General features: G+C 45.3%; 1 protein-coding gene across 1 annotated transcript in view; it reads right to left on the reverse strand.

Annotated features, from left to right (window-relative positions):
- Nucleotides 1-527: 527 nt before the first annotated feature.
- The window catches only part of LOC146853929 (proto-oncogene Mas-like), a 70,470-nt gene continuing 44,784 nt past the window's right edge, over nt 528-26,213 (reverse strand). The window contains exon 2 of the mRNA XM_085650459.1: nt 528-2,555. Within this exon, the coding sequence (XP_085506585.1) occupies nt 1,615-2,535 (921 nt within the window). The 5' untranslated portion in view covers nt 2,536-2,555 and the 3' untranslated portion in view covers nt 528-1,614. The remainder of the gene's footprint in view (nt 2,556-26,213) is intronic.

Genomic DNA, 26,213 nt, shown 5'->3' on the forward strand with positions numbered 1-26,213 from the left:
AGAGCAATATTTTGTACTACTATATTTATGGCATTGATATATGTTTTTTTGATATTTTTGTACTTACCATTATAAGTATAGGATGTAGATATTTTTTACATTGATATTTTGGTCACAATGCTTTTGTATGGGGATATTTTGAGTGTCGACATTTTGTCAGGTACCCTTTAACAACACTAAACATAGAGCTCTTGAATAGTGAAGGCCCTTAGATCAGGCACAAGTGTGTATGAAATATGCTGTGGCCCAGACTTGTATCAACTGCAGTCAAACATGTGAAAGTGAGAAATTTGCTGGCTCCATTAAGAATTTGGTTAACTGGCTACTGTCTATTAATGGAACAGATGATAGTACATGAGGAACAATAGCTTTAATTGATGTGATCGGCCTCAGCAAACTAATATTCATGCTAACTTAAGATGTAAATTTTATACACTGAGCCAAATGTAAAACTTTACTTCTACACAGATCCATAAAACTATGCTTGCTTATACATTCTTAAGGTGATATATGCAAAACCACCTAGAATTGACACATCATCTTTATTTGCTGTTGTTCTATGTCCTAAGTAGACCTCTTTTGATTTAATATCAGGAATATGTTTCTTAATGTCCTTCTATAATTTCACACATTTTTTGTTGGAAATTGATTGCGCATTTCAACATGTAATAGTTGATTCTAGCATCATTTTATGGTTTATGTATCAACTGCCCAGTAAATGTATTTGATGGACAAAAGTGAGAACTATAAAATGAAGCAGTTGTAAAGGATACAAAGAGGATGGAGATATGCTCCATTTGATCCCCAAAACATATAAAGCTGCAGCGATAATCAAACAATTTCACATGTGATACAAATAGTGTTTAGTCATCACATATTGCATCCACTCTACGTCCACAGTTTCTCTCGCCGTGTTTGTGAACAACACACAATAACTCCAATTGCATATATGTATCTGTGGCTACATAAGGGGACACTTTCATTGACACAACTTGCTTGCAGGATAAGTCTTGATCCACATTGTTATACAAACTGTGAAGCAAATTATCTTCTTAACCAGAGGTTCATAGATGGCAACCTCAATAGAGTATTCTCATCAGACAATAGTGAAACTAAACTAACCCAATAACTTCTTTCTTGTTTCTGAAGCACTATGCTATCTGTCCTTGCATGGGATGCATTTCAAACGTTGGCATACTACTAGCTCAATTATATGAAAGCCTATTCTTCTTTCCATAGTCAATCCCTTCACTACAGACTGTTCTTTAATGGTGATCCAGTCTGTTTACATGAGGTTTTTTACTTGTTACTCATTCATCATAGTCTTGTGCATGCTGGTAAATTAAATTAGAAGTTTCAGACAAGAAAAGTTGATTCGTTATCTGATTGCTTGTTTTGCGCCACACATATTTCCTGGCAATAATTTTTTAAATGTCAATAATCATTTTCAAAAATAAAAATATCGTTTGCCCATAATCTGTCCGGACTGCCCCTCTTAAGTTGTTTTAAAGTCAATCTTAGGGTATCTGGATGTGAAGGGAGGTGATTGATATTTGATATATATGGACAGTATGAAGGATGCCTGAAGATGTTGGGCACGGCATATTGTTGTTGCTAGAGTGACTCTGAATGTTCTTTAAAGGCCCTCTTTAGAGCAGTAGTGATGGAACATTTGATCCGTTGACCTCTGAGACTTCCAACAAGACAGTAAATAACAGGATTTAGGCTACTGTTGATGGTGCAGGATAAAATGGCTAGGTGTGAATATTCAAAATAGTAGATATTAAACTGGTGTAGGAAGTTGAACAGCGACAGAGGAGCACAAAAAATCAGGAAGGCAACAACAGTGCTGAGGATGAGTATGTACACTCTTGGTGGATGACGTCTTCGAGAGGACCTGCAGATCTGAATGGCCAATGCCAAGTTGGACAGAAGTATCAGTGGAAGGCAAATCATTAAATTTGAAATTGTTTGTAGTGCAAAAAATATGAACCAAATCTCCTCACTATCGAAAACATACTTCACTGCCATAGGGGCACAAGCAAAGACCCAGGTAGCAGCACATACAACAGTTGACTGGTGCTTGTTCCTGCGGCATCTATACCAGATGGGGAACTTAACCGAAAGACACCTCTCCAGGCTGATGGCTGTAAGGAGGTCCTGGCTGGTGATGTACCCCAAAAGAAACAAATCCTCCTGAACGTCAGTAAAGAGATATTTCTCGATGACTCCATGATCACGCAGTATAGACAATGCTATCAACAGGATGAACATGAGGAGGTAGATAAAATCTGCAATTGCCAGGTTTAGGATGTAGACGGTGAACGGGCTCCTACGGATGGAGAAAGCAAGGTACCAGAGAACCACTGCGTTCCCGAAAACCCCAAACAGTGCGATGCCAGCAAAGGAGCAAAGGACGATCTGATATTCAATATTAGCTTTAGATGCTGTGACATTATAATCTTCATCAAAAGTGTAATAATCTTCCAAGTCTGGAGCGTTGGTAGTGGTGTGATGAAGGTAGGAAATGGCCATAACTCTAGGGCTTCTTTCACCTGCAACCAAGAAGGGAGAATAACAGAGGTAAGCGAGAACTGCAGAACCACAAACAGGATTCCAGGTGTTTCTCTTTAGACAATCTGCTATGTCACATATACATACAGAACATATTGGTGTCAGAGGGATGGGCAAAATTAGTTTTGGATAATTCATACATTTACAGAAGTCTGTAATAGCAAGACATTTGCATTTTCAAATATTTCTTTAAACTTCTGCAAAGCACCAAGTTGGGGAAGCTGTCTTTTATTTTAAGGCATACAAATTGTAATACTGGCCACTGCTGCCCAACAAACACACATCTCACACAACTCACTGTCAATTCCTATTCTGCCCCTAAGTAAGTGACTTCTGCCGGTGGCAGAGGGGATGGATGCATTAAGCTTCTCTTCCTACAGAGGTGTGGGCGATTTAAATTCAGATCTGTGGTAAGCAGAAACCTGCAGGCAGTGGCATAATGCAAAATGCAGACTGTGATGAGGGGCCCCAGAGCCTCCCATGTCTCACAGCTATTCATTGGTGTTAGCCTGAATTGGGGCAACCTAACGTTTTCGGAGCACCTGAAAGGGTGGGGGCTGCAATATTTCCCTGCATGGAGGCAAAGGACTTACACAGTCTCCCTCGCCTCCCCCTGGAAAATTTGCTTCATGAGCGCTTTCTCAGTCCTGGTCATAGTAATTACCCTAATGCAATAGGCTTCATGGCAATTACCCGCCAGGGCCTTTCAGTGTCTGAAGAGTAACTTTTATTTTGCTCTACAAGTGGGGGCAAATTTCACACTTTTGATTTCAAACAAACCCTTTGCCCTAATTGTGCTTACCATTTCTTATGGCAGGACTTCGAGAGGGAGAGAAATGTAAAGTACACACCAGTTCCAGTATTTCCTGCTGCCACTCAAGGCAAAGCAGACTCCTGAATGGTAGTTAGAACTCTGCAGTCAGATCTATGTGGCCTCACATGCCAGCTATCTGAAGCTAGACAATCCAATGCAGGTAATGAGGACCAGAGAAACTGGACTTAGCCCCAGGTAAAGTCCAGAAACGTTACCACCTAGAAATGTAGTTTAAATATCTCATACTCCTTACCAGAGGGACCCATTTCAAGCACCACATAAATATGACACAATAGTCAGTCTATGATTACCTAATTCGAAGACATATTATTCAACTGCATGGTCCAACCACCCATTATTGAGCTGGCTGTTGATATACATGAAGAAACATGGGCAGGGAGCTGCTGATATCAACTAAGACAACAAAAGTAACTTTGGAAAACAGTGCTGTCTGTACAGAAACTTATCTTTTGCAGTCTCCATTGTGTAGTTTGGGACATTCAACACCGAATGGTCAGAAACATTACTGATGGAAATCAAAGGATGAGGCAAAGCATTCCGTCAGCTCCAGAACAATATGGGGGTCAATGCAGCCCAAAATTCCAGCTTCAAACAAACTTTTGACTTCAGGTTTCTTAGAACCACTTGGTCAAAGTTGGTCAGTGTGGTATAGGAAGACCTGGAGTATACAGACCTAGAAACAGGTCTGTGGACCATATATTGTCAGCACGTAGCTTCCCGCACAGCACTGCACCGCCTGGTAGCTGGTGCCCCTTGACCTTTCCAGGTCCTGAGTTCAACGCACTTCTCCACCGCAGGCACCCGCCTGCACCTCATCCCTGTTGGTCCAGTGGGGTGCATCTCTGCTCTGGCCTCTATTTTCCGCCTTGTAACTTTTCTCCTCTGTGTCGTCTTTTCCTTAATTTAATCTTTTCTGCCTTTCTGTCACTTTCTTTCTCTTTCTACACTTCTGCACATTTTGCACCTTTTTTCTCGCCATGTCCTCACCGCTGCTCGTCCCCCATGGACCGGCCACCTCTCCAGCAACGTTTTCTCACTTACTGCTTTTCCCGCCTCCCAGCTGTCCATCCCTTCCCCAAATGCTGCTTAATGGCAGCCGCTAGCACGCTGAAGGTGTGCCAAAGGCAAGCCTGTCCGTGCCCGTCTGCTTCTGGACCACGCCCAACGCTACGAACTCTGGTCCTCAGGCCATCCACCACTGCGACACCAGCACCCTCCACACCCACAGTACCAGATGCCACTCCGCCTGCCACCTCACATCACTAGGAACACACAAGTCACACCTGCAACTGCACCTTCGCTGGCCTCTGCACACCCAGACCGACCGACCGCACGACCCTCTAGAACCCGACCCAACCACCTCATATGTATCCTACTCAACACCCACTCCCTCAAAAAACAGGCTGTGGATATCTGGTACCTGCTTGACTCCACCTTTCCCAACGTCACTGTCTTCACAGAGACCTGGAGGAACTCTAGCTCAACCGCAGACATCGTAACCTCTACTCCCGATAGATACAAAATCATCCACAAGGACAGTGTCAACTAACCAGGAGGAGTCATCGCCATTGTACAAAAAAATGCCCTCTATCTCACAACCAGCTCCAATGACCACTCACCCGACTTGGAGCACCTCCACTTCCAAAGATCCAAACCAACCCGAACGCCACCCTCTGCGGCACCCTCATCTACAGATCTCCCAGGCCCTGCCACCTTTCATCGAAGCCATGGCCGACTTCATTGCTCACCACGCTCTTGCCTCAATGGACTACATCCTCCTTGGTGACCTCAATTTCCAACCTCGAAGACCACAACACCTCATCCCTACTGGATACCCTTGCCACCATTGGACTCAAACATCTGGTCACAACGCCAATCCACTTATCAGGGCACACGCTCAATCCCATCTTCTCCGCAAGCAAGAGCATCTCTGTCAGCCACACCTCTGAGCCACACTGGACTGCCCACAACTGCGTCCACTTCTTCTTCACCAAATCCACCATACACCACCATGCTTACCACAATCCTTGCAGAAGGTGGAACAGGGTCACCGAAGACCAGCTCACCACCTCCCTCAGCAAGACCCCACCATAGACATCCACAGACGCCAACACCTCAGCACTCAATCTCCACTGCTGGATCTCCAATTGTGCCAACACACTGATCCCCACTCAAGAAACCCTCAGGCAAACAGTCCTCCAAGAAAGCCAGCTGGTTCTCCCCCGCCCTCCAAGAGTCCAGGTGCACCTGCAGACGGCTCAAGAAAAGATGGAGGAGCAACACGATCATGGCAGACCACGCAGCCTTCAAATTCACTGTCACCACAAACCACCGCCTCATCAGAACAACAATGAAAGCAGCCATTGAGGAACACATTAATGCCACTGCACACAACAGTAAAGAACTCTTCACTGTAGTCAAAGAATTCACCAAACCCAGCACAGCGAAAGCAGACATCCCCTGTCCCAAGACCACTGTGACAACCTCGCCACCTTCTTCCACCGCAAGGTCAAGGAGACCTACTCCACCTTTGCAACCCAAGACTCACCCACCCAATGCACAATTACTGCACCCAACGGCTCCAGCCCCCAGTAGACCTTAACCAACTAGACTACCCTCACCTCTGATGACACCTTCAAGATCTTGAAGAGCATCCACTCCAGAGCCCCCTCGGATCACTGACCTCAATACATCTTCAACAGAGCCATCTCCTCCTTTGCACCAGTACTCCGCTGCACCATCAACTACTCTATCGAGTCAGCAACTTTTCTAGAAGACTGGGAGCACACAGAGATCAACCGCCCGCTGAAGAAACCTACTGCTGACCCGACGGACCTCAAGAACGACAGACCCATATCTCTGCTCCACTTCCCAGCCAAAGTCATCGAGAAAGCCATCAACGCCTGACTCGGAGAGTTCGTCAAAACACAAACATCCTGGACCAGACGACATCCCTATCATCCTTGACTGAGGCGAGACTGCAGCCCTCATCCTCCTGGACCTCTCAGCAGCCTTCAACACCGTCTCCCAACACACCCACTGCACAAGACTCCAGGAGGTCAGCATCTGCGACAAAGCCCTAGGATGGATCTGCTCCTTCCTCACCGGCTGAATGCAGAGAGTCAGACTTTCACCATTCAAATCACAACCCACAAAGATCAGCTGCATCTTCCCTGAGCCCCACCCTTTTCAACATCTACATGGCCCCACTTGTAGCTATCGTCAGAAGCCACGGACTCAACATCGTCTCCTGATGCTGACGACACTCAGCTGATTCTCTCCCTCACAGACGAACCCACAGCTGCCAAGAGCAACTTCCATGACGTGATAAAGGCAGTTACCACCTGGATAAAGGACAGCTGCCTCAAGCTTAACTCTGCCATGACCAAAGTTCTCATCCTGGGCTCCTGCCCTTCCACCTGGGACAACTCTTGGCGGCCTGCAGCACTCGGAACCCCCCCACACCCACGGACCATGCACAAAACTTCAACATCATCCTGGACTCCTTGCTCTCAATGACCAGACAAATAAATGCAATCTCATCCTCCTGCTTCCACACACGCTGCCTCAGATCTTCAAGTTGATCCCCATTCAGTCCAGGAAAATGCTCACCCATGAACTCATCAGCAGCAGACTTGACTACGGCAAAGGACCCTATGCTGGCACCACCCAGAAACTCAAAGAAAAACTGCAGATCATCCAGAAAACCTCCACTATACTCATCTTGAACATCCCACACTGCAACCACAACACCAGCCACCTGAGAGGCCATCACTGGCTACCTGTCTACAAGAGAATCACTGTCAGGCTTCTCATGCATGCCTACAAAGCCCTACACAACACCGGACCTGCATAGCTCGAACACTGCCTCTACTTCTACAGTCCCACCAGACATCTCCGCCCACCCAACTGGCCCTGGCCACCATCCCACGGATCTGCAAGTCCACGGCTGGAGGAAGATCCTTCACCTATCTCACTGTGAAGACCTGGAACTACCTGCCTCTGCAACTCAGGCAATCACCATTGCTGCCGCATTTCAGGATGGACCGAAAGACCTGGCTCTTCGACTGAACCGTAGACCCAGCCCCCCCTCCACCCAGCGGCCAGTGCCTTGAGATCCTCACGGGTGAGAAGTCACACTTGTAAGAAACTGATTGATTGGTTGACAAATTGAACCAGAGAGTCAATAGGTCTGTGGTGAATCCCTGAAGTGGGTCAGCCAACCGAAAAATGAATTAAAATAAACAGAGTAATTATAAATGCTGAGGAGAAGCCACATGGTGGGTGGTGGATTGGGCCTATGGCCTTGCTGCCCAGCATTTAGTTCAGCCAATCCTCACTACACACATCTGAGAGCCATGCACAGTTGGGGTTAGCCACAATAGAGGTTGGGTGCAGGACGTATCCTGGGGCTTGAATGCAAACCAGGCTATGTGGGCAACCTCAACTGTTCACAACCTTTAGCTGTATAGGGCAACGTTTGACTACATGGTTAGAATTAGGATCAAAGCATGGCAGCATAATGCAAGTCTTTTATTGTTAAGAAACAAAATAAAAACAGCTATATCAAAAGCTATAGGTTCATCTTACGTTGCAATTATAAGCCACTACACCAGGGGTCTTCAAAGTGTGGGGCGCGACCCCCAGGGGGGCCGTGAAATGATGGAAAGGGGGTCGCGCATTCCCGGTCACACTTCTGCCCAGGCACAACAAGGGATTCAGCCCCCCTCCTCCCCCGTAGTGTCTCTCAGCTCGAGCTGCTGTGGGCTCCGCTGGGCTGTCTGCAGTCTTATCTCCTGAGTTTTTCCACAGGTCGTTAAGGACCATTTGCAGATTTACATACCTTTTGTAAAGTGGTTACTGAGGCTTAGTTTTTTTTTCTTCTAGTTCCAGTACCCCCTGGGCCCCAATTCTGCCTTTTCCTTACATTTGTATTTTACAATTACTGCAGTAGTGTGAGAATGCATTTCATGAAAATAAATATAAAGTAGGGTTGCAAGAAGAAAAATACCAGCCATTTGATGTTTAAAGGGCCTGAAAAGGCCTCCTCTTGACACTAAATGGGATTGTAAATAAAATCATATGCATTCATTCGTAATGTGACTTTTCTGTCTTTGTTCCCTTTAATTATCAGTCATGGATCATTGAGGCAGCCCTAGAACACAATTAAAAGTGCTTTCTATTTATATTTGCTGTTCCAAGTACGCACAGATGAGTGCTGAAATATACAGCTTTAGGTGACTGCTTATTTTTGTACCGCCTGGGACATCAAAATAATGAGCAGGCAACCCTAACCATAGGACTGGAAGTGTGTTGCAGGATCAGCATATTATTTATTTCCTCGATCCCTGATTAATGTCATAATGGCAATAGTTTAACTTATAGCTTAAACCCTACGCTGCCGTCAATAATATGCTGAGTTACTTCAAGTGTTTGGGAATGCACCCTGCATTCAGAGAACTCACTTCTCATTCTCGCACTTCACTTTCACGCTCACCCTGCACTCACAGCGATCACAATGCACTCCCACTGATCACCATGCACTCACATCATTCACCCTCTCACACTGCACTCACAGTGATCACTGCAATCACAATGCACTTGCGTTGTTCACCCTGTACCTCAGCCTGCAGTCACACCACTCATCTGCACTCATGTGACACCTCATTCACCTGTCCCCTCACTGCTCAATTTGCAACTTGCTCAAACAAGACCATCATTAATCATGCATTCATTCGTCCAACTCTGCACTTACATCCGCACCCAAATTCATGGTCACCTCACTCACCCTGCAGTCACTCCTCTTTCCCTACTCTCACACTGTTGCATCACTCACCATGCACTCACATGGGCCCACTTCTCATCCACAGAGTGCAGAGGTTTAATGTGCCTGCTACAAAGAACATGTACTATGCAGATCACAGAACTGAGAGTAAACGGAGTAGCACTATAAAAAAAAAATGTTTGTCAGAAAGGTGCTACAGAGAGATGATGTGCTTTGTTGGTGAGTGGTAGTGAGGGAATTTATGGAGAAGGAGGAAACGGGGATGCGGCACCAAAAAAGACTGTTGCGCCGTGTGTGGCCAGTGCTATGGCCAGCCCTGCCTGGGAGTGTAGGCCCCCTCGCGAAGTTTGGGTCTAGTCGCTCCCATGCTTCTGCCTACCACTATTATTATTTACATTTGTAGTGTGCTGCTATTTCCAAAAGGTGTCCTGGGGCTAATAGCCATCTGCTGCCTGAAGGCAAATGAGAAACATACAGAAGGGGAAGGAGAACCAGCCAAATGGGGTGACCTACAGAGCATAGAGTCAGGCTTTTATATCTTCCTAAACGATAATAGATTCTTGGTGGAGCGAAGCAAAGGAGGGGGGACGTTCCATAACGGTGTGGCCTGCAACAAAACAGCAAGACAGACAATTTGTGCCTTCCTGAATTAGGGAACAATAAGCAGAGTGGCACAGGCATAGAGGAGCATACGGGTCCAACCTGTGTGCTCGGTGAGGAGAGATGAGAGGAAGAGAAAGGACAGCAAGGGAGTGAGGGAATTTGATTGAAGAGGTCAGGGATGAGGAGAAATGTGAAGTGCCGAAGGGAAGTGCGGACACGCAAGAAGTGAGTGTGAGGGAAAGTTGAGGGCACAGAGGAGGGCTACTGTCAAACTGTGAGAGAAGATAGCTGAGAGATGATCTGTGACCTAAAAAGTAATTTGATGCGACATTGGTGAGGGACAGCAGCGATAGGGGAAGAGGGAGTACTGGGGTGGGTGCTGAGCAGTGATTAATTTGTAATTAAACATGTTCCAGGAACCTCACCAGTAGGCCACTGCAACTTTAACCACCCACCCATTGCCTTGCATGTGCGGCCAATGACAATACCTATGCAACTACCAATAATAACACTGTACAAGTGTGACTATTTCAAGCCCCCAAAGCTATAAAAATGGCATGGATGTCAGGAGTTTATCGTTTTTAATGTATATTGAATTAATAAACAGCGGTTCTGCTCATCTCTAAATTACACAGACAGAGCCATCAAGTGGCATGTGGCAGATGTTCATATTGCCAGTGTGCACAATTAGGTGCCAGTGCGGAGCAACGGAAACCACCTGCTCAAATTAAGCACTGGTGCTGAGGTAACAGGGGAGAGGGACATTGGTTCAAGAAGGTGTGAAAAAACAAAGGATAGATGTGAAAGATGAATGGGGGACTGGATAGATGTAAGATACAAATAGACAACAATTTGAACGGAGAGACTTGAGATGAATGAGAAGTGCAGATGGGCACGGGAGGTGACAGGGCCAGAGAGGCCATGAGATAAATGCGAGAAACTGTTAGAGATGAGGGCAGTGAAAAGGCAGAATGGCAAGAGGTGATTAAGGGTGAAGTGAGAAGTCAAATGGGTAGAGTTTAGAAGTTGTAAGAAGGGGTGAAAGAAAATGGCCTGCAAAGTGAGAGAGGGATCCAGGATTGGGAGAGGAGAGGAGAGGAGAGAGGGATGGGTGGGAGGAAAGTGGCATGGGTAAATTACTCAACTCTGCACAAGACCGCCAGGGTTTTAAGGGACCCCTGCTGCTCCCGGCTAGGGCCAGGTGAGCTTCTAATGTGGCAGCACGTATTCCTGCGGAGTGGAAAGCCCATCACAAAGGTTGACTAGACATCTTTCTGATGTTAATTGCTGTATTTTGGTTTTAAACTGGTACTGATGGGGTGAAATCTTTCCTCAGTGTTACTGTGTGCAAAAAAAATCAAAATAATGAAGACATTCTATCCCAAAATAACGCTGCATCACATAACATTATTTAAATTTTCTTCCCACACAATTTAGTCAAGCCTGTCGTGTAATTTGGTCCTCACCTGCCTTGTAATTCCAGAAGCCCTGCCTACAGGTTTAGAAATGTTTATCAGGAGGGGGGTCCTTACGACTGAAAATGTTGACAGGGGGGTCTCGGCACCCAAAAGTTTGAAGACCTCTGCACTACACCTATTGACTTTGTGAAATGCACCTGTCCGAACTTTTGATCAACAAAAAGAACAACCTTAAAAGCATCCCTTGTTTGTACAGTCGATGTCTATGGCCAAACAAAAGGGCAACAATTAAAGGCATTGTACGTTGGTGGCGTGGCTGACTGCTACAGAAGAACAGCAGTAAGCACAGGGGGGCTCCTGCGTCACTTTTACGGCACCGGTGTGTCACTTTTTGTGACGCACCAGTGGCGTAAAACATGTGCCATGTTGCACCATATTTATGAAGTGACGCATCTAGGTAGATGCGTCACTTCATAAACCCCTGCGCTACATTATACCTGCTCCAGGTATAATGTATGCAGGGTGGGCGTTCCCCCGCAAGGAAGGGTCGTAGGAGTGGCACAGCAAAATCTATGAGATTCGCTGCGTCACTTCTAGGACGCCAATGCGTCAAAACCTTACGCCTGCCGCATGGCAGGCATAAGGGTGACGCAGGCCCTTTCACATGGAGCTTGCCCCATGTGAAAGGAACATTGCTGGAGTTGCGTCAGGCTTCCGACACAACTCCAGCAATGCGCCACTTTTTGCGCCGACAGATGCGTCAGTTATACTGACGTATCTGTCCTTCCTTGCACCATGATGCATCATATTATTAATATGACGCATCATTGGTGTTGCAAGGAGGGCGCACTGAGAAGTGACGCATCGCTGCTTTCACGCAGCGATGCGTCACTTCTCATAAATGAGGCCCAGGAAACTTTAAACACTTTATAAAACCAGCCTGAAAACTACATTATTTGCATATTACGGTATGTCCATCTTTGTGTCTTGTTACAAATCACTGCAACAGGATTTTGATTACTTCTAAGTAAATACTTAATGCAAATTAGAATGTGTATTTATTTCATTATCATTGTTTGCTGCCTGGTTACATCTATTGTTCTGTCACCCTATTTATTAGCTTTAGAAAGTGAATAGCAACATTGTAAAGAAGATTCATCTAAAATGAGCTCTTCTTATTCCCCTTTCCTCCATGTAAATGGCATAATTTTTACAACAACCTAGGACTGGCCTAAATCCCTTTCCAGGGTGGGGAGTGGAAAGGATCACACCAGATTCACTGGGCATGTAGAGGAGGGGTTTCTCCATAGGTAATATAGTATTCACTCAGAGAGAAAAGAAATGTGAGCTTCCACCTTGGCGTTCTCTTCTCCCTGTGTGGAATTCTCAGATACGGAGAACTCAAGACAATGGGAATAGGGTTCTGCAGGGAAAGTCACATAACTATCCCAGGAATATGTGTGGAAAACTACACCTGGTGCACCTGTCCCGACCAATTCCTGGCAATGTTTGTGAATCACGAAAGGTTGTAAATCTAATCCTTCACATAGGTGTAAATCTGGAAATATAGATTCCCTTCTTTGTTAACCAAGCCCATTTAGACTTTAGAAAGCTAATGTTATTGTATGGCCAGGATGGCCTCTTTGAAATTAATAATGTGCAACATTTAATTTCATAAAGCATTGACTTTCTTCTATGACCTATGCCACACCTACTTTGGGGACAATTCATGTAAGCGTTTATGAGTACGGGAAGTTGCTCTACAACAATAGTCTTTGACATACTTTTTCATTCTTTTGTGAATTGGCCCTGAAATATCCAGCTCCTTATTAGTAGAAGTACAAAGAGAATAACAGCCCTTCCCTAAATATCCCCATTTAACTCCAATTTTAGATGTTTTGTGCCAATTCACAAAGGCATGTAAGAGTAGGTAAACGATTACTACCTTATGAACTCTAAAATGCTTGTGTAAATAGGTCCCCTAACTAAGAATGTTAATTTTAGGTGTAATGTTTAATTGCCCGCAATGTCAAGTATATTTTCTCGTCTTTTCAGAGTTCTATTGAATAACGAGAACTGCCTTTTCCATGTCAAGGACCCCGACTGAGCAGATGGATAATATCATTTTTGTAAAGCCTAACCGAGCATTTCAGAGTCTCACCAGAGTCAGAAAACTCTGCATAAAGTCTGCTACAATACAGTAAAATCCATCAGTACATAAAATTCCATGAGCAAATAATTCTAGGATCATTAAACTTAGAAAACATGGGACAGACCATGGGTCGTATTATGAATATGGTGCACTTTCCCTCTTTGCGCCACAGTACGCATTTCAAAAGGTGCGCCAGGTGCAAACAGGGACAGTGCGCCCCATTACAAAGAATGTGCAGTCACAAACATGCGCAGCCCTTGGGGAAGCACCTTCAAGTAAAATATGAAGTGGCTGCTTCAAAGCTGCTCCATGTTTCACAGTGTAGGCGGCATGAAGATGAGAGAGAGAGCGCCTTGCAGGCAGGTGCAGTGAGTGATTGCACCCTCCTCCAGGGTGATCTCTGGGAGGTGGTCCCCTTTCTCCACTCAAGAGAGCTGCTTTTAGGTGGCACACTGCAAATGCACCACATTTTTGTGGCACACTTTTAGTGCCCATCCCTATGGCAGGTTTGCCTATGTGTCCACATCCAAAATACTGGGCAGGCACAGAGGCAAAGCGATTCCCTCAATTCCATGGATCCAGACCCACATACTAATGAGGGAACTCCCTCTCATGATAGCGCTGGCACTACATATGCGCCAGCACTATCGGTATTAGAGAAGACGACAAACAAGCATATGCAAGTCCTTTTGTAATATCATTGTGACCCAGGGGAGAATAAAACAGGCGCAAACACCTTTTGGGCCCCCAAATCTCAATGGAGAATGTGGTCCATGGAGGCGTGAGATTCATTGTACATTTATTCTGTGCTGCAGACATGCTATAGTCTTTTAAAAAGAACCATGTTTTAAAAATACCATACAATATTAAACAACAGTAGAGCGTACAAGCAACCCCTTCATTGTTTTGTGCAAAAGCACAAAAACATTTCAGATCCGTAGGATCTGCACGTTTGCAGACAACATCAAATTTGGGTGAGGTGCCTAGACTGATTCCAAGTAACCCCACAGGATATGTTGGTCTAGAGACCAACTAGCTCACAGTGCCACTACTAGCCCCCTAAAACTACCAGGGAGCGAATGGTTTCTGGCAACCACGGAATTCCTTTACTAGCGTGTGCTAAGGCTATTGTTGTGTTGTTGTTCAGTTCACATTCTCCGTGGGTCGATCGCCATTTTCCTGCCGCTGATTCCCTTTGGCCCCGCCCCCTCCACTGCCGATCCTGCCTCCCAGCTGATCGCACTTCCCCCCTTCCCTTCTTATGGCGGCCTCGTGGTCACGCAGCGGACGAGCTGCTGGTGTGCCGAAGGCGCGCCTAAAGCAAGCCCGTCTGCGCCCATCCACGCCTGGACCGTGCCCAGCGCCATACCCCCTAGCCACCGCGAGAGCCAAAACTCCCGATGCCACTACGACACTAACATCCTCCACGCACTCAACGTCGGCCGAACCTCCACCTGCTTCCAGGCCACCCCAAAGCTCACCCACGGACCCTTAACCTGCCGAAACAGCAGATACACCAGCCAGCGCACACCTGCACGTCCTGCCAATCCCATCAAAGTAAACAACAACCATCTCAGATGCATACTCAACACCCGCTCAGTCCACAGGCACGCCGTTGAATTCTGGGACCTACTCGATTCATCCCCCCCGGACGTCGGCTTTCTGATGGAGACCTGGATGAATGCCTCCTTGGCGCCGGACATAGCCATAGCCATCCTTGACGGCTACAAGATCACCCGCAGGGACCGAAACATCAAACCAGGAGGAGGAATTGACATCATCCACAGGAACACCATCAGGATTTCAACCAACACCAAAGATTCCCTCAGCATGGCCGAACACCTACACTTCCAGATCCACGTCGATCACAACACCACCCTCAGAGGAACCCTCATCTACAGACCCCCCGGACCCCGACCACAGTTCAGCAACTCCATCACCGACCTCATCAGCACTCACGCCCTCGCCTCCACAGACTACATCCTCCTCAGATACCTGAACATCCGCCTCGAGAACGCAAACGACAACTCCACAACCCTGATCGACAACCTCGCCAACCTGGAACTCAAACAGCTCATCACGACACTCACCCACTCTGCTGGACACACCCTCGACCCTATCTTCTCCGCCAGCAATCACGTCACCTTCACCTACACCACCAAACTCCACTGGACCAACCACCACTGCATCCACTTCTCCTTCGAGAAACACACTGCACACAACCAACTGCAACGGATCCCACACCGCAGCTGGAACAAAGTCACCGAAGACCAGCTTATCACCTCCCTCGCCCGAGGTCCTCCACCCGAGCCCTCCGACACCAACACAGCAGCCCACAACTTCAGACAATGGATCGAAGGCTGCGTCAACACCCTTGCCCCGATCAGGAAACCCTCAAACAGGCGCACCAACACGAGAGCCAGCTGGTTCAACACCGACCTCCAGACATCCAAGCAAACCTGCCGAAGACTCGAGAAGCAGTGGCGCCACGACCAGACTCCAAACAACCACGCAGCCCTCAAGAACACCAGACACAAGCACCACCAACTCATCCGATCCACCAAAAGGACCTCCTTCAAGGAATGCATCGACAACAACGCTCACAACGGCAAAGAGCTCTTCAACATTGTGAAAGAACCTTCCACCTCCAGCTCCAATGACATCCCACCGTCGCAAGAACTCTGCGATTCTCTGGCCACCTTCTTCCACTGCAAGATTGCAGCCATCCATGACAGCTTTGACACCTAGACACCGACACCATACACCGACACTCCCCCGACCCAATGCCCACCAAAGTCACCGACCTCATGCTCTATAGGAACAACGTCAACAACGAAGACACCATCAAAATCATGAACACCATCCACTCTGGCTCACCCTCCAACCCCTGACCCACTACATCTTCAACAAAGCTAACTCCATCATCGCACCCCACCTCCGGAGTGTGGAAATATGGATTTTTCTGGTCAGTTATGTCCCCTATCTTGGACCCCAACGGTTCTATGTGCATGTTACAAGTACATGTATGTTCCCTCCAGTTCCAGTTATGAAGACGCAAATACATGTGCGTCCACCGTTAACATGTCCTCTGTTGATCCGCCATGAATGGGCCGGATATTCCATTCCTAAGTACGAAAGGCCACCGCCTTTATATGGTTCACTTATGCCATTTTACAGTCCAGGCAAGTAGGCCCTGATTCTGTCATCGAACTCTTCTTGCCTTCTGCCTCTGAAAGCTCCAGTCTGAGCCTGCAACCGTGACCATGAACTTTGCCTCATTCTCTGCGCGGCTCACGAAGCCTGACATCAGCTTGCTGCCTGCCAAGAACTGTATTTCACCTTCGAAATTATCTGCTCCGTTCCCTGCCCGATGCATTCCTGTCTAGTAGTTTAAGTAAACATTCTTCCAGCTACCGAGCAAAGGCTCGGCTTCTCTGTCCTCATGCAAGTAATTCATAGCCCTGTTACCATAGAAGGTTTCTGCCCCTTGCATCTCATATAGACACTTAGACACTTAGACGCTTGTGCACGCACACACAGTCAGTATAGAATAGATTTTGTCCAAGAGACTTCCCTTTGTGGATAACATAGTTCTTTAAACATAGGATGTTAGATATGATTTGGGATTAGGTTGACTTGACCCCCCAGACTTCTTGTCTCCACATGTAGAGCTAAATGTCAAGTCCCCTTCACCCCCTAGTTGCACGTCAATCACACGTCATGCTGCTGCGCGCGCATCTATGCCAAGTATAATCTTATAGATCCACCTATATATGACATCATAACCAATTATGTTCCTTTTTACTCCTCATTACACCCATTTTCGGTTACGCATGTGAATCGTCATCTTCCTTATCAATTGTTACGCCTACCGCATTCGCTTCATTGAAATGTATGTTCTATAAAAGTCATTTCTTGTCAATAATGTATGTACTTCACTTCCTGAACCTTCGTGGTGACGGAACTTGGAGCAACCGATTATAATCGTTCATTGGAATAAAGCCCATTCCGAACCTCTAATACCACGGATTCTGCCTCTTATTTACTGAGCTGTTTTATTATGTTTCTGAACCAAATTAAGTCCCGGTAATTAAATTATTTACCACATGAATGGCGCCCGAATAGGGACACTTTCTCATCTCACGCGCCGGCGGTGAGTTGCAGGCCCGGTCTCCTGCCACAGCTGGACGGACAATAACGCGTACCAGCAGGATTTCCTGTATCTCCCTCCGGTCAAGCGGGGGCGACTGAGGCTGCGATCAACACCCAGACGAGGCGGTGAGAAGTGCGAAGTATCCCGACCAGAGCCTAGCTGAGAGAGCAAGATCCGAGGTATACAGAGGCCCACCAGTTTCCGAAGTCCCAAGTCGAGTCCAGTCTCCGCAGTGTCCGAGTCGAGTCCAGTCCGGTTCAAGTTCAGTCCAGTTTCCGAGGCCTTCCGTTTCCGAGCTACCCGGTGAGTACCATTACTGGGGAGGCTTTCTGACGTGCACATAGTTTGTGCCGGTCAAGACGGGTTTGGGTACACAAATCCGGTCTGCACTGTTTCAGCAGTGTATCTGTACTGTTTAGCAGTATATCAAGTATATAATTCAGTTAATGTCGAGTATTATGTTTAGTGATTTAAGTTTTCCTTAGATCATCATCATTATTGATTGTTCAGGTAAATGTTAAATGTTAAATGTTTTAAGTACGTTCTGCATATTGTAGTATGAATGACTGTTCGTTATCGTGGTTACTGTATTAAGTTTTGTTTTAAATCAAGTATCAGATAGTTCTCAAATATGCCGCTCTTTTCAAAATTAAGACAGATCACAACAAGAAAAGGGGTACTCGAAGAAGCCGTTCCTATTCCTCCTAGGGACACTCCAGGGTACTTCATGTATCATAAACATGGCTTAGACGCTATATTATTTCTTGATTTATGGGTAGACTACACCAAGGAATTACCAGAAAGTCAGAGGTGGCCCGCAGCGGGGACCTGGGATGCAGAGTGCATCATGAAAGTCGAGGAAGAGTTATGGAAAAGGAAAGTCAGACAGTCACAGAAAGATGCCGTTGAGTTATGGCGTAAAGAATCTCATAGACGTACAGAAAAAGCACTCCGACAGGAAGAGAAGAATAAAGAGAGTTCAAATAAAGTTCGAGAAAATCTATTAATTGAGGAAGGTATCCGAGTGAAATCAGAACAAGTAGACAGACAAAGAAATGCCCTTATGAATGGTATGTATCCCCTTCTGGCCGAAGGATTACCTAAGGCTACTCCAGAGATACCGAAAGACTTGCCAACCCCATTATTTCCAATAAAGGTACATCCTAAGGGGCATCCTAGAACCGCAGAAGATGTTTTTCTTTCCTCATATTTAGATGACGCAGCTCCCGAGTATGCAAATTCCGCCCCACATAGACCGCCTGTCAGGGAGGTTCAACGCCAAGATCCGGTACCCGTATCTCTACAGCAACGAGTTCCGGCAAGCACATCTGTTTCTACATCTGTCCCTGCAGATACTTCTATAGCTGTGTCCACACCTATAGTTGCTGTATCGCGTTCAACGAATCCTTTCACGCCCGACACCCCAGATGGGGCTACGGGAGGTACTAGCAACACTTTTTCTACGCCACCCAGAATAAATAAACTTACGTTTCAAGAGTCAGCACATTCACGTACCCCCAAACTCATAAATGCCCGTACGCTTAAGGAACTTCTTGTAGATTGTAGATATGACCCTGTGCCCGGCAAAGAGGACGAAATGACCCTGGCATCATTACGTATCAGACGAGCCGCGGTGTATCTAGGGAAGTTACCAGGAATGACTGCGCATCTAGATAATATATATCATTTTGTTCAAACAGGGCGAGATTCTGAATGTATTAACAGAGCTATGGAATATCAGAAAGTGGAGATACAGGGGGAACTGTTACGTTTCCTCATAAATTGTGTGATCAGAAATCAAGACCGACCAGGGGTAGACCCGGAAGCAATGCAAATTCTTACCAGATAGAGTCAGAATATATCAGAAGGAAGACATGATAAGCAGAATTGTATAATAGCCATGTGCCGAAAGATCCGAAAAGAAATAGAACGCCTACACGAAGAAAGATTAGCGGTAGACCAGTTCGAACAAAGCGAGGAAGCAGGATCAGGACTGCCCACAGGACAGTCAGACACTATAGCCTATGTAGGTAGAGGAAGATCTTGTAATAGTAATAGATGTCTTATTGACCCGATACGTCCGATATGTCCAGACAATAACAGGAGTTTCCCAACACCCATAGTCCATATAAGGTCTAACGAGCATTCGTTCCAAGCAGCTGACAAATCACTCCGAGAACGAAGGGGTTATCATTTTCTCGATTCTATGGATGAACAAGAATTAGCCAGGTCAGCTGTCCATTGGGTTGACAGTCCCGGAAAATATAGTGATGATACAGTAGCACGCACATTTTTGAATCTCACCCCAGATGAACAGCGTTTAGCTGGGATTTATATGATTCAACAACTCCTTATACTATATCAGAGTCAGCATTCGGACCCTGGTCCCTTACCTGATATATTGACTGAATTACTCATGAATAGATGGAGAGGTTCAGGTCCTAAATTAATTAAAGAAATACTAGAATCAAGAAAGCAATACATTCTTTTTGTATGTTCAGAACATGTTTCACTACCCATTAAGGAAAGAACCACGTATTACATGGACAGACAGAATCCTCTACGAGAAGTACACCCAATAAAGGGCGAGGACAATGAGTTTAAACGCGTATTTGTATACACGCCCATATCAAAAATAGAATTGTTAGAAATGAAGAAAGTGGTACCCAGTCATGACAAAGATCCAGCGGGTTTTCACCGAGAAATTAAAGACATGTTACTCATGGGAGAGTATACCTATCCCGACATTATGACAATATTAAAGGTATTAATGCCTGCTGGCATTTATGAGAAACTCAGGGAAAAAGAGTGGGAGGTAGGAGACCAAAAAATAGAATGGTCAGTATTAGAAGCAGAAGAAAAGGCCCGAACTGCAGGAGCAGGACTTGGGGATAAAACTAAAGCACTACCAGGTTTATTAGTACAGGTACTGCCACGTTTATTAACTACGAAAAAGGAAGATTGGGGTACAATTTCAGCCTGTAAACAGAAGCAAGATGAAGACACTAGTGATTACTATGCCCGATTTGAAAAATGTTTTGGTATAAATAGTGGCATAAAAGCAAGTAGCGAATCATACCCACATCTGTTTGTAACAAAATTAGTAGAAAATGCCCTGCCCCAAGTAAAGAATAGAGTATTAAAATTCGAGAGTACCTGGCAAGGTAACACTCCATCACAAATGTTACAAATGTTACAGTACCATCACAATAGAATTAGAGAGGAACAAGAACATGAACACAGACGCATGAAAGACACAAAAATGAAAATGCTAGTTTCTCAGACAATTCCAGCTGAAGGACATAAAAAGGGTATGACACATTCCGGTGATTCAGCAGGACCTGTAAAAGGGACATGCAATTATTGTAAAAAGCCAGGTCATTACGTACACGATTGTCCAGTTTTGAAACATAATATCGCCATAGGTAATACAAAAGAAAGACCACGGCCACCTAGACAGGATCAGAATGAACAAGGAGCTCCGCAGCACGCACAGTCCATGCCAGCTCCACCACAGTCTGTACAGTTTGTGCCAGCTGCACCAGCGCTGCCCGTTGCTGCCACACAAACCACGACACGACAACTGTACCAGACCGCACAGTACGACTATCCTGATTACCAACGATACGCATGAACCAGCCTAGAGAGGGAAGTTGACTTACCCCTTATCGAGATCCCTGTAGATCAAGAAGGACCTTATGTACATAGTGAATTGTTAGGCCAAGACAGAAAATTTTTACTCGATACAGGGGCAAGTCGAACGACCATAAAACGTAGTGAAGTTCCAGGGGCACCCCTCTCAGGCTCTCAGAATATCTCCCTTGGTTTTTCAGGAAAACCTATTGTTAATGAAGTGTCACAACCTCTTCCACTTACGATAGGACCTTTGACCCGAACTACCGATTTATTGCTTACTAAATCATGTCCAGAAAATCTGTTATGAATAAAAACACTGAAAGCTCTAGGAGCCATAATATGTTGTTCTCCGGAAGGAGTAAGATTGTTTTTACGTGATTTTAAAGGTCACTATGTATCTAGAGACATGGATCCCCGACTGCAGACTTTACCTACACATCTATGGGCACAAGGCCCTACTGATGTTGGTTGCATGAATATTACACCATATCGAGTCACATTAAAGGCAGGAGTGGTACTACCACGAATGCGACAATACAAGTTACCACCAGATGCTGTAGTGGCTTTGCTGCAAATCATTGACGAGCTCATTGCCCAAGGAGTGGTTGTGGAAACAGACTCCAATGTATGTAATTCACCAATAATTCCGATTCTTAAACGAACAGATCCAAAGGCCCTGCCAGTATATCGATTGGTTATTGATCTGCGCGAATTAAACAAGTGCATTGTGCCACAATTCCCTGTGGTCCCTGATATCTCGTCATTATTGACAGCCATTGATTCCGAAGCAACATTCTTTACTGTAATTGATCTTAAAAACGCCTTTTTCAGCGTCCCAATAGATCCGGAAAGCCAATATTTGTTCGGATTTAGTTTAAATGGACGTAGCTTTAAATTCTCACACGCACCTCAAGGATTTACAGAAAGCCCCAGCATCTATAGCCAAGCACTGAAACGAGAACTTGACAGTATCCACATGCCAGTTAACACTGCCTTGCTTCAATATGTCGATGATCTGTTGATCACCGCTAGAAGCGAACCCGAATGTGAGAAAGCATCACTGACAGTTTTACAATTTCTAGCTGAAAAGGGACACAAGGTGTCCCCTTCTAAGCTGCAATTCTGTGTCCAGCGAGTTATTTATCTTGGACACTCGCTATCCAAGGAGGGAAGGCAGCTTACACCCGACCGCATTCAGTTAATAGCTAACATGCAAATACCCAAGACACAAAAGGAGGTGCGGGCTTTCATAGGCCTCACTTCATACTGTAGACAGTGGATCCCTCAATATGCATTTCTAGCAAAATCGCTCATTCAGTTGACAACACAGGAGGCAGCCACATCGACTGTTCTCCCTTGGACTCAGGAACATACACAAGCCTTTGAAAGCCTAAAGAAAGCTTTATGTCAAGCACCTGTTTTAGCAACGCCATGTTACAGAAAACAGTTTACACTCTTTGTTACAGAGCGCGAAGGTACTGCCTTGTCAGTACTCACACAGGAACAAGCAGGAGCACACAAACCATGTGCTTATTTTTCTAGTACATTAGATCCAGTAGCTCAGGCTCTTCCTGCGTGCCTGAAATCAGTGGCAGCGACAGCTTTAGCAATCAGACAAAGCGATGCCATAGTGTTAGGACATCCATTGACAGTTCAAGTACCCCATGCGGTAGAGGTTCTTGTAAATAGAACACAAACACAACACTTGACTATAGCGCGACTTACAGGGTACGAACTTACATTGTTCCAGCCACATATAGAAATCAGACGCTGTAACACATTGAATCCTGCCACACTTTTGCCAGTAATCGGAACAGACCCACTAGCCCATGACTGTATTGAAGTTATTACTATAACGACGAAACCCAGACAAGACTTAACCGATGTCCCATTGTCAGATCCAGACCTGACATTGTATGTAGATGGTTCATGTATGAGAACAAATACAGGAGAGTTAGTGGCTGCTTACGCAGTCACAACAGATACTGAAGTCATTGAAACAAATCATATAAATACTTTGTCAGCTCAAGCCGCAGAGCTCATCGCTCTGACACAAGCCTGTATTCAAGCCACAAGTAAAAAAGTCAACATATACACTGATTCACGTTATGCATTCGGAGTTGTACATGACTTCGGCGTGCTGTGGCGAGAGAGAGGTTATTTAACTTCCCACGGTGCCCACATTCAACACGGACCCCTCATTCATGCTTTATTAGATGCGATACATCTACCGACTGCAATATCAATTATGAAATGTAAAGCTCATACGAAAGTCACTGATATCATTTCTCAAGGCAATGATCTAGCCGACAGAACAGCTAAACAGACTGCTCAAACACAAACATCCGACATAACAAAGATAATAGTCCCGACGCCGACACATTGTATGACAGTTAAAGATCCTACTTTTGACGTAATTGACATCCAGACACATGCTACACCAGATGAAATAAAGAAATGGACCGAATTAGGAGGGATCCAAACGGATCAAGGATGGATTATGAAGGAAAAGTCTGTGTGGTTCCTTCCTGATTCAATGGTCCAAGTTATAATTAACACTATACATAGTCCAGCACATCTAGGAGAAAAAGCTATGCTAGATAGCATTCAACACATTTGGTTCAATAAACATTTACGAGCAGCAGCCAAACAAAAGGTCCGTACCTGTATGATCTGTTGCCAGTTCAACCCAGGAAAAAGCGTTCCCGTAGAACAGGGTGGATTTCATCCTCCTGATCACCCTTTTGAAGTCCTCCAGATGGATTATATCCAGATGGAACGATGTTGAGGATTCAAATACGTTCTCGTAGTTGTTTGTGCTCTTTCCCGTTGGACGGAGGCATACCCGGTTTCAGATTACACTGCCCCGACTACTGCCAAACAGTTGGTTCGAGAATTCTTCCCACGATACGGTTTACCACGTGTTGTTCACTCAGATAACGGCCAGCCGTTCTCATCCGAATTAATGAAACATGTTTCACTTTTGTTAGGTTATCAGTGGAAATTCCACTGTGTCCGACACCCTGAGGCAGCAGGTCTCGTAGAAAGACATAATCAGACCCTGAAAATTAGATTGTCCAAAATATGCAGGGAGAAAGGTGTCGACTGGGTAGTAGCACTACCAGTTGCACTCTTTTACACAAGAATGGTAGCACACTCTCGAACAGGGCTATCCCCGTATGAAGTGATCTTCGGCAGACCACCAAATATGTGGGGGACGCCTATGCCACGAAAAATAACTGATATTGACTGTAATATGCTGACAGATTACTTAGCTTCCTTGATGTCTGCACTACAATCTTGTCGTTCACAGGTAGCTGCAACCTTTCCCGACAACACTGAGGTGAAACCCCTTGACGTAGTTCCGGGGGACCTCGTTCTTGTGAGGAATTTCGACCGAAAGACTCAGCTGGAGCCCAGGTGGAGATCACCCAAATTGGTCCTGCTCACCACAAGGACAGCCGTGAAGATCGAAGGCAGAAAAGGATGGGTGCATTCAAGTCATATCAAGAAATTTCATGGACTTCCTTCGGATGTGAATAGCCCCCCTCGTGTGTCTTCACCCATTGACTCAAAACTACCTTTGGCTGAGACCAACAGCAAGGAACTCTATAAACTAAAACTAAGGCCTAGACCGTCGGACGATTTGATTGTTTAAGTCCTCTCCAAGGTGAAGCGGTTGAATCTGTCTCCGACATGTATCCCTTAGACCTGAATCATGGAAAATCGCGAAAAATGTTGAAGCGACATGCGTACTGTAAATCATTGCGTAGCCATTGCATAATGACGTTATTAATTCTGTTTTTCTTGAGTCTTTTAATAATTACTGCAAGTATATTGTTGCACATATATTATCCTACTTCTAGACCTGTTTACAATGTTACTGCTGAACATTCTTTTAGTGAATTATCTCCGCTTGAGTTGTCTTATAGATTTGCGCTGCGCAATAACACTTTTATTAGTATGTTACATCACTCCCATCAGGTTAGCAATGCTACAAATTGTTGGATATGTGGCCGACTCCCTCCCTATCAGAATTATAAAGGAATTTTACCTCTCTTTCCATACCCGTTCACACACAACGGCTCCTGTGGAGCATGGTTTAGTTTAATTAATTCTCTAGATTCGAATTCTGCAGTTTATCAAGATAACTGGGTATGGGGAAATTTGAACTTAATTTTACTTAAGGTCTGCTACCCCAACAAGAAGGGACTTCCCCAGAGAACAGGAACTGATCTAGAAAACGAAGTGTATGGACTAGGTAATTTTACGCTTAATCTTATGATCCTAAATGTCGAATCCGAAACTACTCCAATTTTGCCCGCTATGTCAATATTTCCAGTAAAAGGTGAATTATGTATAAGAAAGAATGGTTCCATACATATGGGCCATAGTAGATGCACCACTGTAGTAGAATTTAGTGATCAAGGCAAGTCTACATTTAGAGCTTCCCACCATTCCTATTTTATATGTGGTCAGACGGCATATGTACGTTTGCCTCTAGATTGGGATGGTACCTGCTACATTGGATTCCTTTTGCCACCTGTTTTCCTAGCTCCTCCTGATTATCACAGAAATACTCATTTAGTACACAATAGAGAAAGGAGAGATCTCCCAATAGTCGATTACACTGAAACAGCATGGGAAAAATACACAGATTTCAATAAAGGTCTCTTTCCCTATATAGGTACTGTTACTAATAGTAAGCTGATACGTAGATTAACTAGAACCCTTGAAGCAGTAGTGAACGAAACTATTTCCGCCTTAGGCAATTTAACAGAAGAGCAGTCTGCTATGCGGATTGTTGTGCTTCAAAATCGTCTTGTCCTTGACGTCATCCTGGCCGATAGGGGCGGAGCTTGTAGGGTCATCGGATCAAGCTGTTGCATTTTCATACCAGAAAATTCGCCATCTGTATATAAGGCCATAACTCGCCTTCATAAGATTGTAAGCCAGATACACCAGAACCCAGGCACCTGGACTTGGTCCGGTTGGTTTTGGAGTATATTATCTACCTTTGGATGGAAGGTCCTATCTTTCCTAGGTATTGGCCTTCT

This window comes from Triturus cristatus, chromosome 4_1 (assembly GCF_964204655.1).
Source record: "Triturus cristatus chromosome 4_1, aTriCri1.1, whole genome shotgun sequence".
NCBI classification, from domain to species: domain Eukaryota; kingdom Metazoa; phylum Chordata; class Amphibia; order Caudata; family Salamandridae; genus Triturus; species Triturus cristatus.